The sequence below is a fragment of the Henckelia pumila genome, chromosome 1, assembly GCF_033568475.1.
Source record: "Henckelia pumila isolate YLH828 chromosome 1, ASM3356847v2, whole genome shotgun sequence".
Taxonomy (NCBI): domain Eukaryota; kingdom Viridiplantae; phylum Streptophyta; class Magnoliopsida; order Lamiales; family Gesneriaceae; genus Henckelia; species Henckelia pumila.
The window spans coordinates 5,789,661-5,805,258 of NC_133120.1; the positions used below are offsets into that span (position 1 = coordinate 5,789,661).

At 35.7% G+C, this 15,598-nt stretch overlaps 1 protein-coding gene across 1 annotated transcript; it reads left to right on the forward strand.

Annotated features, from left to right (window-relative positions):
* The first annotated feature begins 13,888 nt into the window (after nucleotides 1-13,888).
* Nucleotides 13,889-14,789, forward strand: LOC140894377 (zinc finger BED domain-containing protein RICESLEEPER 1-like). Its single transcript, XM_073302889.1, has 2 exons — nucleotides 13,889-14,507; nucleotides 14,767-14,789. The coding sequence occupies exons 1-2, from the start codon at nucleotides 13,889-13,891 to the stop codon at nucleotides 14,787-14,789; spliced, it is 642 nt and encodes a 213-aa protein (XP_073158990.1).
* Nucleotides 14,790-15,598: the final 809 nt, after the last annotated feature.

Genomic DNA, 15,598 nt, shown 5'->3' on the forward strand with positions numbered 1-15,598 from the left:
AAATTGAAACACCATTGTCTTGTGTCGACCTTTCAATATCAATTGTGTGGAACCGATGTCCATTTATAATATAACATGTATAATATGTAAAATGCTTTCTTGGATCATTGGTTAGCCATTGAATTCGGCCTGAGGAGTTACCACAAACATGTTTTGATAACCAGTGAGCAAATGTTTCCATATGCTGCTTCTGTAACAAAGTTTCATTGTTTACAAGATGATGATCTATTTGTTTAAGCTCCTCAATGTGCATCCTATTTAATTTAAATATTTTAAAAGGAGATGTTAGAATATACAAATTATGTAATATATCAAGTGTAATAGAGTATGAAATTAACTATACTCACTATAAGTAAGATTCAACTTCTGCAGTATTAAACAACACATATCGATGTGCAGCTTGCAACACATGGTCTTCTAAAATCTTTTCTTTTTCCTAAGAAATTGGGGGACCTTAGACTAATCCATTTTCCAAATCCTCATTCCGATTAGAACGGACACCAATACTAGCACCTTTTTTTATATAAGCACTACAAAAGCGCATTCGTTCATCTGCGAGGTAACACTCAGCTATGCAACCCTCTGGCCTTGCTCGGTTCTTCTCATACGCTTTAAGTGTTTTCATAAATCTAAATCACAAAAAAAATTACCATGAAACAAGTACTCATAGAAAAATCTAATTCGTTTCATAATATAAAGTTTGTCAAAAAGATAAATTAATATTTATTTTTATTACCTTTCAAATGGATACATCCAACGGAAGTAAACTGGCCCACACAAGCAAGCTTCTCTTGCTAAATGAATTGTCAAATGAACCGATATGGTAAAGAAAGCTGGTGGAAAGTACCTTTCCAACATGCATAGAGTTTCAGCAATACTCTCCTCGAGTTGCTCTAAACGGTTTCTGTCTAACACTCTTTGATATAATTCATTGTAAAATGCACTCAGGATAAGTAAAGCATTACGTGGAGCTTTTGGTAAAAGATTCTTAATGCTACTGATAGCAATTGTTGCATTAGAACATGACAATCATGAGATTTCAACCCAATAAGATTATGGTTTGCTAAAGAAACACAATTACCAATATTTGAACTGTATCCATCTGGTAACTTTATTTTCTTCAACCTCGAGCAAAATACATCCATCTCTTTTTTTGACAATGTGTACGGTGCAGCAGGCAAGTGATATGTATTTTCTCCTTTTTCTTGAGGATGTAATTCTTTTCTAATTTGTAAGTCCATCAAGTCTTTGCGAGCATTAATACCATCTTTTGATTTTTTTCTTCACATTTTACAATGTTCCTATGATATTCTCGCAGATGTTCTTTTCAACATGCATGACATCTAAGTTATAACGTAGCATCAGCCCCTGCAAGTAACCTTAAAAACATTTCATCCTCTTAGTTCAAGATTAATAACAATTCATGAAAAGAAATAACATATTTATCAAATATAATATAATGAAGATGGTGCAAAATAACTTACACTCCAATATGGAAAATCGAAAAAGATTGATTTTTTCTTCCACAATTGAACTGGTTTTTGTACCTTCTCTGAGCTATCTAGCTTCTTCCTTTTCCTTGTAGCATTAATAGTCTTTTTTTATGCTTTTTTACCCAATCATTTTCAATGTCTTTTACTGCCGTGAGAATTTCCAACCCATTCAAAAGTCTAGGTTTTCCTTTACTCTCTTTTTTTCCGTTAAACCACTTTTTTTTTCTGACGAAATGGATGACCATGAGCAAGATATCTCCTATGACCCATATATGCAAACCTTTTACTGTACTTAAGCCACATAGAGCATACATCTTCACCACATATTGAGCAAGAAAATCTGCCTTTTGTGGTACATCCTGATAGATTTCCATAAGTGGTAGCGCTAAGTCGTATCGCGCCCAAATTACCCAACTTAATCAGATAACCACAAAAATGTAGTAGCGTGAGTAGGGATCATTTCCACGAGGAAATGTAAATTTAATGTGTCCTAAGTAAACTAAAGGGGGTTTTGAGTTTTGGATTAACTACTAAAAATTTAAACAATTAAAAATTGATAAAATCACTAGCATGCAAGAATGAAAATTAAATTGAAGAAATCAATAGGAGACAAGACTTGGTATCAGTCGACTACACCCTTAATATTTATTCATTCAATCATTGATTCCCTAAAAATAATTAATCCTATCAAATATTCGTCATTGAAAACCAAATTTCTGTTTCACCTTAATTTTAGTTAATTAGACACCAGCGTTCTAGATTAACCCTTACCAATAAATTAATCCAGATTATAGCAATCTATATTTAAATCTAAAGTAGCATTCAAACGAGTAAAACTGATAAATCTAGACAACACAAACACCAGCGGTTGTATTTAGCCTAGTCAATAATTGACCCTACGATTTAATAAATTCAACAGCAGAAAATATCAAATGTAGTTGCTTCGCAAATTAGTTGATTCAAACAATTACGGATTTGAATTCTAATTTAGCTATAGTTTATATAGCAAAATCCTTAGATGGTCAGTCTAAGAAATTCACAAACAAAAATGAAATAAAACAGATCAGAAATTGATACTTAATAAGAACTAAAAACTGAAAATCAAATCTCATGAATAAATTATATCAAGTTTTCGTCTCCCTCAACCAAGAATAAAAGTGTAGCTACAACGATTCATCACAAACTCAAGAAAAAATCAAAAGAAAAGAAGAAAACTTGAGAGAGAATTGTAAGAATAAAATCTAGCCTCCAATCAGATTGTAAAAGTCTGATAATCTCTAAAAATCGGAATAAACACCTAATAAAATCTAGAGCCCAAAATAAAAAAGTTTGCAAAATTACAAAATATTTCCCGAACAGACTAGCGCGCTCGATCGCATGAGTACGTCCGATCGAGCGCATGAAAATTACGAATCTTCTGTTTTCAATTTCCTCGGTCGCGCTCGATCGCTTGAATACATAGGATCGAGTGCAAGAACTTTTGCAAAAAATCTGATTTCTTCATGAAACTTGATAATTCCTACAAATTAAACACGGGAGTAGATTATGTAGCCAAATGCATGCATAGAAACAAAACTAAAATAAAACACGAACAAAGACAAATAAATGAATGCAAACAATTGACAAAATCACATTAAAATATGCGAACAAAACACAACTATCAAATACCCCCATATTTAATCCTTGCTCGCCCTCGAGCAAGTCATGTAGAACAAATGAAACAAGACAAACAAGAACCAAGAAATACTACAAAGCACCGGCCTCAGCAATTTTCTGAATTTTCACATCCAACCATATCCAACCCACGATCATTCTTTTGAAAAGTTTTAAAACACGGACCAATTTCACCGCACTAACTTATAAACTCCGCAACTCAATTTCAAAACACTCTCTTCCAAATCCAATTCACACATTCATAGATCATGAGGACTTTTCAAGGTTTCATAGGATCAAAATGAATAGATAATCAAATTAACACACTCACAATCGGTCAAATACAAAGAATTCTAGTGTGTGTGTGTTCCGATCAAAAATTCATACTCATCAACAGTGTCAATCGACAGTCCATAGGAAAAATTCTCGCAACCCCTCTCCACTAGTATATTGGGCGACCGTGACTTGGTCAATAGGTCTTAATCAGCTTGTAATGTTAGGCTTGGCTTATGGCTACAAATGAAGGAAAAGTATTCAAAGAGGGAGTAAATTATGCTCTTTTTCTAAAGTCCACTCATTTTTATTCGGATTTCAACCTCTTTGCACTTCATTGATATTCAAGCTTTTTATTGCTTTTCACCAACTAATTTTTTTTTTTCTCTTCACCACATTCTTTCTCATCATTTTTTTTCTTTCATTCCCTTTTGCACTACAATATTTTGTTTTCAAATGTCTATCACCACACCATTCCATATTCTCAAAACAAAGTAGGAGCATAAAAGTAATTTTTACATTCAACTTACTCCCTTAAAGGTAGGAAATAGTGTTTAGGCTATAGGTAGTAGTTGCAGGACCTTGAAACAATGCCGAATGGGGGTTTATCACACGTTTACACGCGTGCCACTTGTTTTTCAATTAAGCTCAAACAAGGTACTAGGGATAAATAATTCAGTGGGTGGCTTGAAAAGCTCTAACGATATTCAGAAAAAAAAATTGCCTACATCATTCCTAAGTCACAGTTTACCCGTATTGCGCCTCGAGGGGTGTCCAAACTTTTTCTAGACATATCTCAATTCACCGTCTTTTCATACAAATTTTAATCAGTGCAGAAAATAAAACCCATCAACAGTAAACGATGATTTTTGCACCAAATTCAGAAATATGCACCTCATGTGCTCACATATACGTGAAAGGTCAACAGGGCATCTAAGGATAAGTCAAGAATAAATTCGGCCCAAATACTCCAACAATGCCTCAATCATATCCATGTTTGTATGTTTCAAATTTTAGATTCAAGCATGATTCATCGAGTTTATAAGAGTTCAACCGTCTATTTGGTTCCATCAATTCAAAATTTTTGGTTAGAAAGGCATGTGATTCAGTTACTAAACAACAACAAAAAATAATAATTCTTCATCATTGGCCAGACTACCATTTCTCTCTCAACTCAATACGAATGCAATACAATGACAATGATATGATGCTAACATCAACGAAATGCAACAATGCAACAAAAAAAAAATGCATGGATGCACACAAATTGCATGAAACAAATGCATGAAACACCCCCCCACACTTAAAATAAGCAGTGTCCTCACTGATCAAGAAATAAACGAACAAAACAACCAACAAACCAAAGACAAAATGCAAACAGAATGAAAAGCAAAGAAAATAAATAAGACTCCCCTGGTTTAGCGATCGGCGTCGTCCTCCTCTTCATGCTCTGGAGGAGGGACATGATCGGCAAAGGGAAATGCAAAGGTAGCGGGAATGGGACAGCCGTTGGAAGCGTGGTATGGTCAATCCCAAGCCGCTCAGAAATTCCACGACAAATGGAGTCCAGGACTTGAAAATTGGAAGTCGTGGCGGCATTGAATTCATTTTGGTACTGAGCATGTTGGGCCAATTCTTGAACAGTGACGGTAGAAGTGCGACGGGGAAGAGGCATAGGTCGTACGGGATTGGAGACCGGCACGAATCGATTGTCCACCATGAACTGGCTTATCCGATATGCACGCTTGGAATCGATAGTCGCTCTATCAATGGGGCGCATTGGTGGCAACCATTCCTCGTCGGGTCGATGTGGCACACCGACATGCAAGCACAACTGCGTGTTGATCATCGGGAAGAAAAGACCCGATGTCCTGGTAGTGATGGAATGCCTCTTCTGTGCGTGAATCACTTGGCCCGCATTTACCGGCAGATTTAGATCGAGAATGTAGAGGAGCACAACATGCTCAACGTAGACTTCACTAGTGTGGGAGATGGGCATCAGACGGCGGGCAACGAAAATGTACCAAGTGGCCGGATCCATCAGTAGGTATTTCTCCTTAAAGCATTTGAAAGTAACAGGATCCCTCCAGGCAGCCCCTACAATGCATAATTGCTGAAGAACCTCGTGCAAATCCGGGTCGAGGGCGATGCTCTGGTACAATGTCGGGCGTCTCCAACAGACTATTCAGATCTTTGGGTGCATAAGAAATCAACATTCCTTGAACAAAAGCCTTACTATATGTGCGCTCTGCAGCATTAGCGTAAAATTCCCTAACAAGAAGAACAATGGCCGGAGAAGGTGGTTGACTAAATTTTCCCCACCCACGGTTCAAGATTTGGGTAGCCACATTGCTGTCGTAAGCCTCGATATCAAAACCCCTCTCAGTAATAGAGGAGCGGTGGATTTTTGCATGATCATACCGGTCCCGAGCCGCTTGGTTGAAGAATTGGCCGGCTGGGTGGAGTGGAGCGTTTGAAGCATGGGTACCCTGGCGAGAAGATTCGCCTACCTCGCGATTGCGTTTTGGAGCCATAATGTCGTGAGAATTGCACGAAAACATGACAGGGGCAATTTGTTGAACACGTGGTGTGCACTCAGATGTCCGGTGTTCTTGAACAAAATATGGTGATTGAGAAGTAGAGATGGGAGAAGGAGTGAGTATTCCAAGCCGGAGGATGATGCCTGCAAGATATGAAGAACAATAAGTGAGATTTGATAGAAACAAAATTTTGGGGGTTTAGGGTTCTATGGAGCTAACTTTGAATTTCCGTCTAGAGATCAGCTTGCCGTGGAAGGCCTTTGTGTTGTCCTTGTAAATCTTGGAGCTGTGATATGAATCTAGAAGGCTCTCAAAGATTCATATTGTTCCAAGATTTGCTCCGTGATTTACGGTCGAGAGTTGAAGGGTTTGGAATTCACGACAATCAAGTTGGAGTACTTGAAGATCACTTTGAAGGATGCTACAATGTTATTGAAGTCCAAAGAAGTCAAGGGAGTGGAGAAAATGTCAAGAAGAACACAAAAATAGGTGACACATCCCGAGACGTATGCGCGCCCGCCCGCTGTCTAGCAATTTTGCAGTTTGACGGACAGAACTTCATGCACGCCCGCGCCTGTGTGACGCGTGCCCGCGCCTCAGTCGAGTGATTTCAAGAGTTCCGGACAGACCTCTATGCACGCCCGTGCCAACTTCATGCGCGCCCGCGCATATGTCCAGAGAGCCATGCGCGCCCGCGCCAATAAACGTGCGCCCGCGCCTTGGAGTTTTACATATAGTTCGGCGTGTTTGTGTGTGTGCGAGACTTTTTGATATTTTAGCATTATTTTATATATTTTGAGTCTTTTAATTATACAAGGAAACTTTCTAGATGATATCTTTGATATCTTTAGGCTATATTTTGCGTTATCTTTTATTTTTGATTGTAAACTATAAATACTTTTGTTTATTTTATTAATAATAATTCAGATTCAGTTTATACAAAAATTATTGAAATTCTCTCAAGAATTTTATTCAAAGCTTTGCTTTGTTCTTCAAATCAAACTTTCTCAGTTAATTACTTGAAAAACGTTTGTCGATTGTTTCTCACTGAAGATTGTCAGATACAAGTTTATCTGAAGGTTTTCTTTGGTTTCCATTGTTGTGGTTTCTGTTGTTAATCCTACCGTCGATTAAAGGTGGAAATCCAAAACCCTATCAATTTTACTTGTTTCAAAGATTGGGCAAAACTTTGGATCTTTTGTTTATTGGTTAGAGGGTGCGATTCAAATTGTAATCGTGTTTGCTAATCTTACACATCCAGATTCATATCATTTGGTATCAAAGCTTAGGTTTTGAATCAAGTATGTATCTATTTTCATCTATCTCTGTTCTTCGTAATTCTTTGTGTTCTTCGTTCTTTATCTGAGTCTATTCTTTATCAAATTTCTGTGTCGTTTCTTTCAAACTTGTTACCCAAGTCTCGTGTCTTGTGCTACAAGTTATAAAATAAAAAAAATCAAAAATTAAAAAAAAGATATTTGAAATCGGTCAAAAAAAAAGAGAGAAGACCGAAATTGTCGAAAAAAAAAAGGAAGCAAAATAACTTGTGGTCATAATGTCTTGTGTCTTGTGAGTCTTGAGTGCCAAGTCTATTTCAATCTTCATAAAGTCAAATTTTTGTTTTTTTTGTGCAATCTACGTGAGTCGATTGGCAAGTGTTTACAAGTTTTGAACTTGTAAGTTTGATATTTAAAATCACAAAGCATAAGATATTCCATATATTTGAGTGAAAAAAAAGAGTGATTGAGTGATTTTATTTGGAGTGCCTAGTGAGAATTTGGGTGAAGATATTTTATTACTAACCTTTTTCTTGCAGGTACAATGTTTGAAAGAAAATTCAATGGGTATAGGGAGAGTGAAAGGAGGTTTGATTATGGGAGTAGGAGAGAGAGAAAAATTGATGTGTATAGAGATGATGATGGTTGTCGTGGAGAAAAAGATTTTGAATATTATTTGGATAGGATTAAGAAAAATAAAATTCCATCGTTTGATGGTTATTCGGATTCGGAGTCGTATTTGAAGTGGGAGAAAAGGGTGGATAGTGTATTAGATGATCGTTATATTTCTGAAGCTAGGAAGGTGAAACTTGTCATAAAAGTGTTTACCGACTATGCTTGCTCTTGGTGGGATAGGTTTGATGAGAATCGGGAGAGGGGTGGAATGAGTCCTATATCTACGTGGGATGAGTTGAAAAGGATGTTGAGGAAACGCTTTGCTCCTAATCACTATGAGAGGAAAAGTGAAGTTTTCAAACGTGAACATCAAGGTACATCTAAACTTTCAAATTCTAGTACCTTTGATATTGCCTGCTTATGGTGTCGTAGAAAAGATATGCATGATATGACCCAATGTTTTAAGGAGGATATGATGAAAGTGTCGGATTCTTGTGTAGAGGTTGAATCAAAAATTGAAGTTGAAGACATTGAGAAACTTGATGTTGATAAAACTTCATTGATTGATGATGTGAGTGTCGAAATTTGTGCGGTGGAAGGTGAATGGCTTGATGAAAACTCTTCTATTGTACATGGTGTGGTTGATAGTGGTATTAGTATTGAATCTAAATGTGAAGTGGTAGATAATTCATCTAATATTTTTGTGGTAAATGAGAGTCCTATGGATTTTCATAGTGGGACTAGTAATTTGTTGAATCAGCCTTGTAATCTTTCTATTCAATTGAGTCCAAAAGAACTTCTTGAGGATCAATTGGAATTTGAAAAATTGAGTGATATGGCTATAAAAAAGAGTGATGAAAAAAGTGAGATAGTCATAGAAAAAGAAAAAGAAAAAGAAAATTTTGAGGCCGAAAGAAAGAGAGTTCAAAAGAGTGAGATGACCTTTGAGGTAAAAAAAGAGAGGAAAGAAAAGAGAGGAAAGAGACCAATAAAAAAAGAAAATATTATGGTCCAAAATAGTGAGGTTGAAAATTTTGTTCAAATGAATAAGATCCCTAAAGTACTTTTGTACAAAGAGGTTTTATCTCATTGTCATGATTTAGTCGGTTCAATCCCGAGCATTGTTTGTTCTTCTTTGCAGGATTTTGGTGATGCATTGATGAAGAAGCAAAGGAGAAGTCATACTAAAAGTCTTCACATGTTTGTTCCATATGAGGTTGGTCACGTCCTTGGAGAGGTTAGGGATTTGAGAGTTGTTCCATTCGAGAGGTATGATTTAACCTTAAATGTTGAATACCAATCAAATGTCTACTTTCAAAGGTATGATCTCAAATCTCAATTTTTGGGATTTAATGATTTTGTTGAGAGATTTGTGACTATGATATCTATGAAATATGATTTAATTTCAAATTGTGATTTTAAGTCTCTTGAAATTTTGCATACTACAAGAGTGATTGATTTGGATCATATTGATGTGTTGAAGTCACTTTTTGATCTCAAGGTGTTTGAATCGTTGTATGTTATGAAATTGAGTGATTTGGCTTATGTTGTTATGTGCGAGTTTTGCATAAATAGCATAGGTGGAAAATCCTATTTGCTTGAGTGGCTAGTGTTAACTTTTGGGCTAGCTAATGTGCGTAATACTTTCATGGGATTGATGAGTTGTGTTTTTCATGCATCTATGGGTAACTTTGTTGTGATATACTTTGATTTTATCTTAGTATATAGCAAAATTTTTAGTGAAGCGTTGATCACGTACCAACGAGGTAAGGAAAATGAGGTAGTTACTACACTATCACCAAGGTATGAGTTCTTATCTCTTTTGGTTACATGGTTCTTATGGTTTGAAAAATACTTGTGCAATGTTCATGATAAATTTTATGTGAGCAAGTATTTGTTTAAAGAAAATAAGTTTTTCTCTATATGTTCGTCATTGCATGATTTGCTTGATGAAAGGATATGTGTCTTGAGGTTGAAGTGTAATTTTGAGAGATCCAAAAGAATGAGTCTAATCGATGAATATTTGTTATGGTTACTTATGAAGAGATATATCGAGTGGAATTGTGAGTGGCATATTACATGCAAATTGTTTCTTATTCCTAGAAAGCAATGGTTGTTCTTAACTATGAATTTTGTGTTGGGGTTAACTAGGTCTAAGAAGGGGAGGAATTTGATCTTTATTTTTCTAAATGAAATTTTAATCATGTTTAAGCATGTGAGTTGTTATAAGGTGTTTAGTTTAAGTGTAAGAAATTTAGTGAGTCTTGATATATTTTTGAGTGAGCAACGTATACTAGTAAATGTGGAAATTAGTCTTAAAGATTCTAAATCGTGTTTGAATTTTGTAGGTAAGGGGCAAGATTTGAGGACAAATCTTTTTGAAGAAGGGGAGTCTGATATGAATCTAGAAGGCGCTCAAAGATTCATATTGTTCCAAGATTTGCTCCGTGATTTACGGTCGAGAGTTGAAGGGTTTGGAATTCATGGCAATCAAGTTGGAGTACTTGAAGATTACTTTGAAGGATGCTACAATGTTATTGAAGTCCAAAGAAGTCAAGGGAGTGGAGAAAATGTCAAGAATAACACAAAAATAGGTGACACATCCCGAGACATATGCGCGCCCGCGCGCTGTCTAGCAATTTTGCAATTTGACGGACAGAACTTCATGCGCGCCCGCGCCTGTCTGACGCACGCCCGCGCCTCAGTCGAGTGATTTCAAGAGTTTCGGACATACCTCTATGCGTGCCCGCGCCAACTTCATGCGCGCACGCGCGTAGGTCCAGAGAGCCATGCGCGCCCGCGCCTCGGAGTTTTACACACAGTTCGGCATGTTTGTGTGTGTGCGAGACTTTTTGATATTTTAGCATTATTTTATATATTTTGAGTCTTTTAATTATACTAGGAAACTTTCTAGATGATATCTTTGATATCTTTAGGCTTTATTTTGCGTTATTTTTTATTTTTGATTGTAAACTATAAATACTTTTGTTTATTTCATTAATAATAATTCAGATTCAGTTTATACAAAAATTATTGAAATTCTCTCAAAAATTTTATTCAAAGCTTTGCTTTGTTCTTCAAATCAAAATTTCTCAGTTAATTACTTGGAAAACGTTTGTCGATTGTTTCTCACTGAAGATTGTCAGATACAAGTTTATCTGAAGGTTTTCTTTGGTTTCAATTGTTGTGGTTTCTGTTGTTAATCGTACCGTCGATTAAAGGTGGAAATCCAAAACCCTATCAATTTTACTTGTTTCAAAGATTGGGCAAAACTTTGGATCTTTTGTTTATTGGTTAGAGGGTGCGATTCAAATTGTAATCATGTTTGCTAATCTTACACATCCAGATTCATATCAAGCTGTCATAAGCATCATTGCGGATCTATTCCAATTCTTGCAACTGCAGCTTCCGGAACTCTCCACTAGGGGTGTTCATTATTCGGATATAACCGAACAAACCGACCGGAATAAAATTTTCGGTTTTTTTGGACCGGTTTTTCGGTTTTTCGGTCCGGTTTTGGATATAGTTTTTGAACTTTCCGGTTTTTCGGTTCGGTTTCGGTTTACCATGAAAAAACACCGAAATAACCGAACCGGCCGAAATTAAGTTAAATTATAAAATAATCCTTAGGGTTTATAATTTTACATTTTAGTCCTAGCTAGTAGTTAGAGTTCCTAAAATTATAATCTTTTATTATCAATTTCTCTTTCTCACGATTCACATCCCTGGGCTCTGGCGGCTAGCCCTAGCATATCTGCCCACCACCATAGCTGTCGTGCTCTACCGTCTTGCTCGACTCTGCCTTTAGCCTTATCATATCCGCCGAACACCAGATCCACGGCCACTCTGCCTGCCTTCTCGAGTGCTCGACTCTCGCCTCTAGACATCTGCCGAGTGCCGAAGACCATATCTATCGTCGCTTTTTCTGCTTGCTCGTCTCTCTTCTTTCTCACTGTCACTCGAAGAAAAATTCCCATAGGTTTGTTCTTGACTTAAATCTCAATGACTTTTCTATTTAAAATATCGAGAAATCTAAAGTATTAATGTTAAATTTTTGCTATAAATATAAAAGTATCTACACAACTACACTTGAAAATGACATATAATCATTCAATAATTTCCAGTAATAATCACTAATATGCGCTTATCTTTGAGCAAATCATGTATTTTTTTCAGTTGTATTCTCAATATTTTTTCGGTTGTATTCTCAATATTTTTGTTTGTATGTTTATGTAATTATATTTTTTGTAATCTGATTAATTTATTATGTTGTATTTTTATTTATTCTTAGTTTATTCGTTCAATACTTCAATTAATATTTTTGATTTTGTGGCTTGAATCTCGGTATTTTTTTCCTTTTGAATCTGTTACAAACTTAATAGTTAATTTATTTTTGTGTCTTTGTTTTAGTTAGTTTTTTTATTGATATCTGTTTAGGCATTATTAATTATTATTATTCTTTTCCATTTGTCAATTTTTTCCCTTTGTTCTTATTAAAGTAATCAATTGAAGATTGTTGATTTCTTCAAAAAAATTCACTGAGTAACCACAAATAATCTAATTTCAACTTGTTATTTTTCTTACGTAGATGGCTGAACCTGAAAATGATAGTAAACTTGATGAAAGTAGAAATTCAAATGACGAGCCACCAATTACATCTTCCACAAATCCTGCTGATGGTGTGGAGAAAAGAAAATCTGTAAAGCTTAGATCAACTGTCTGGGAACATTTTGACAGGTACGATGATTGTGATGGGAATCAACGAGCAAGGTGTCGTTATTGTAGTTCAACCTATGCGGCTGATTCAAACGCAAATGGAACATCTTCTTTGGGTAATCATATTAGAAAGTGTGTGAAAAATCCCCACAATTTTGAAAATAAACAAGCTAAATTGAGATTTTAGCCAACTTCAAAAGATCAAATAAGTGAAAATTCCCTTAATATTTGGAGATTTGATCAAGAATCATGTAGAAAAGCATTAGCTCGGATGGTAATTGTAGATGAGCAGCCTTTTAGTCTTGTTGAAAGGGAAGGGTTCAAGCACTTCATCAATATAATTCAGCCTATATTTCGAATTCCTTCTCGTGCTACAACCACAAGAGATTGCTTTGAACTTTTCTTGGAAGAAAAGAAAAAACTAAAATCGTTTTTGAAAGAATCGCATCAAAGAATTTGTATCACAACAGATACATGGACTTCAATCCAGAGAATCAATTATATGTGTCTCACATCTCATTTTATTGATAAAGATTTGAAATTGCACAAAAAGATTCTGAATTTTTGTCCAATTAGTAGTCATAAAGGTGATGATATGTCAATTGCAATCACTAAGTGCTTGATTGATTGGGGTGTGGATAAAGTTTTCACAATTACAGTTGATAATGCTAGTTCTAATGATACGACTGTGAAAGAGCTTTCAAAACAGTTTAGTAAATGGGGAACCAATTTGATGGATGGTAGTCACCTTCATGTAAGATGTGTTGCTCATATAATCAATCTTATTGTTCAAGATGGATTGAAAGAAGTTGGTGATTCTGTGAAACGTGTGAGAAAAGCTTTGAGATATATCAGACAATCGCCTGCGAGAATAAAAAGATTCAAAGATTGCTGTGAAATTGAAAAAAATAGAAAGTAAAAAATCATTGGGTCTAGATGTTCCTACTAGGTGGAATTCAACATATTTGATGTTGAACACAGCACAAGAATTTGAGAATGACTTTGTAAGATATGCTTTTCTTGATCCTGGATTGTTGGATAACCTTCTTAATCATACTTGTGAAGATGGAAAAATTGCAGGTGCTTTTAATAATGATGATTGGATGAAAATAAGACACATGGTAAAGTTTCTTGAAACATTTTACGACCTTACCTTAAGAGTCTCTGGTTCATTATATGTTACGTCAAATGTTCACTTTCATGAAATTGGTGAAGTTGCTTGCATTTTGAAAATGTTGGTGGATAGTGATGATATTGATTTGAGTTTTATGGCGGAGAGGATGAAAGCTAAATTTGACAGTATTGGGGTGTTCCAGAAAAGATGAATAAGATGATTTTCGTTGCTTGTGTGTTAGATCCTCGCTTCAAATTTGAGTATGTTGCTTTTGTTCTTTTGAGTATGTATGGAGAAGAGAAAGGGGAGAAAATGAGAAATGATCTTAAGCTTTATGTGATATCCTTATATAATGAATATCAGAGGACTTCAAAAGAATCTCAATCTAAATCACTTGCTTCAGTTAGAAACACAATGGATGTGTCAAGTTCTGGAATCACACAAAAAAAAACCTTAATTCAACAAGAATACTTGAATCATAGAGCCACGAGTGGAATTATGGATTCTAAATCAGAGTTGGAAAAATATCTTGGTGAAGAAACAGAGCCTGGAAATGAAAATTTTGACATATTGCTTTGGTGGAAAGTTAACTCACCTAGGTTTCCCATTCTTGTTAAGATGGCCCGTGATGTGTTAGCAATTCCTATTTCTACCGTCGCATCAGAAAGTGCATTTAGTACTGGAGGACGTGTGCTCGATCCATTTAGGAGTTCATTAACTCCTAAATTGGTGCAAGCTCTTGTTTGTGCACAAGACTGGCTTCGTGGTGAATCTTTACCTCTTACTGTAGAAGAAGACTTGGATAAGCTCGAGAAGTTTGAAGACGGTAAAACTTACATGTTTTTTTGTATTAATTTTACAAATAATTTACTTTTTAATGGATACAATGCACACACGCATATATATATACACACACATTTTCAGATTTGGATAACTTGGGATTAGGAAGAGATAGTTCTAGCATAACAGACTTGTAATTGCATATTGCAATCAGGTATGATAAAAATTTATTTATATTAACTTTTAGATCCTATTGTTTTCAAAGTTTGGCATTTTTTTATATATCTGTAGTCATTTGTTGACAGATTATTTGGCAAGTACCAATTAAAATCTTCACAAGAGGACTCTGTTCGAGAAGCTTGAGAGATATGTGCTGGATAATTGAAAAGTGTGGTGCTCAACAAGATATTGGAAAATCGATTATCTGTTAGTAGGGATGACCTCTTCAAACATCTCGTGGATATGGATAGAAATGAATTCACGGTTTTGTGCAATAAAAATGTGCCCAGTGCCCAAGATTGGTTTTATTATTATTTGTCTTCTATTTTATTTTTTCGTGACTTTATTACTATACTATTAAATGTTTGATGAAATTTATGTTGTTTCAATTTTTTTAATTGTTTTATATATCTATTAAACCAATTAAACCGAACCGGAAAATCGGTCCATTATAGCGAAAAACCGGACCGGACCGAATTAAAACGATTTGGTTTTCGGATTACATATCTCAAAAACCGAAAACCAAAAAACCGAACCGGAATTACACAAAATAAAACCGAACCGACCGATGAACACCCCTACTCTCCACTCTCATCCATCTGAATGTTGAAGTTTTTTATAGCCCAATAGGCTCGATGCTCCAATTCCACAGGCAGATGACATGGTTTTCCAAAATTAGCCGATATGGGGACATTCCAATCGGCGTCTTGAACGTGGTTCTATACGCCCACAAGGCATCATCCAAACGCAAGCTCCAGTCCTTTCTTGTAGGATTCACGGTCTTTTCTAGGATGGACATGATCTCTCGGTTCGATACCTCAGCTTGACCGTTGGATTGTGGATGGTATGCAGTGGAGACCCTGTGCGTCACATGGTACTTTTTAAGCAAAGTAGCCACAGTTCGGTTGCAGAAGTGTG

Coding starts and splice junctions, on each gene's coding strand:
- LOC140894377 (XM_073302889.1), top strand. CDS start 13,889: ATGAATAAGATGATTTTCGTTGCTTGTGTGTTAGATCCTCGCTTCAAA. Junction 14,508..14,766: donor GCTCGAGAAGTTTGAAGACG/GTAAAACTTACA, acceptor ATTTGTTGACAG/ATTATTTGGCAAGTACCAAT.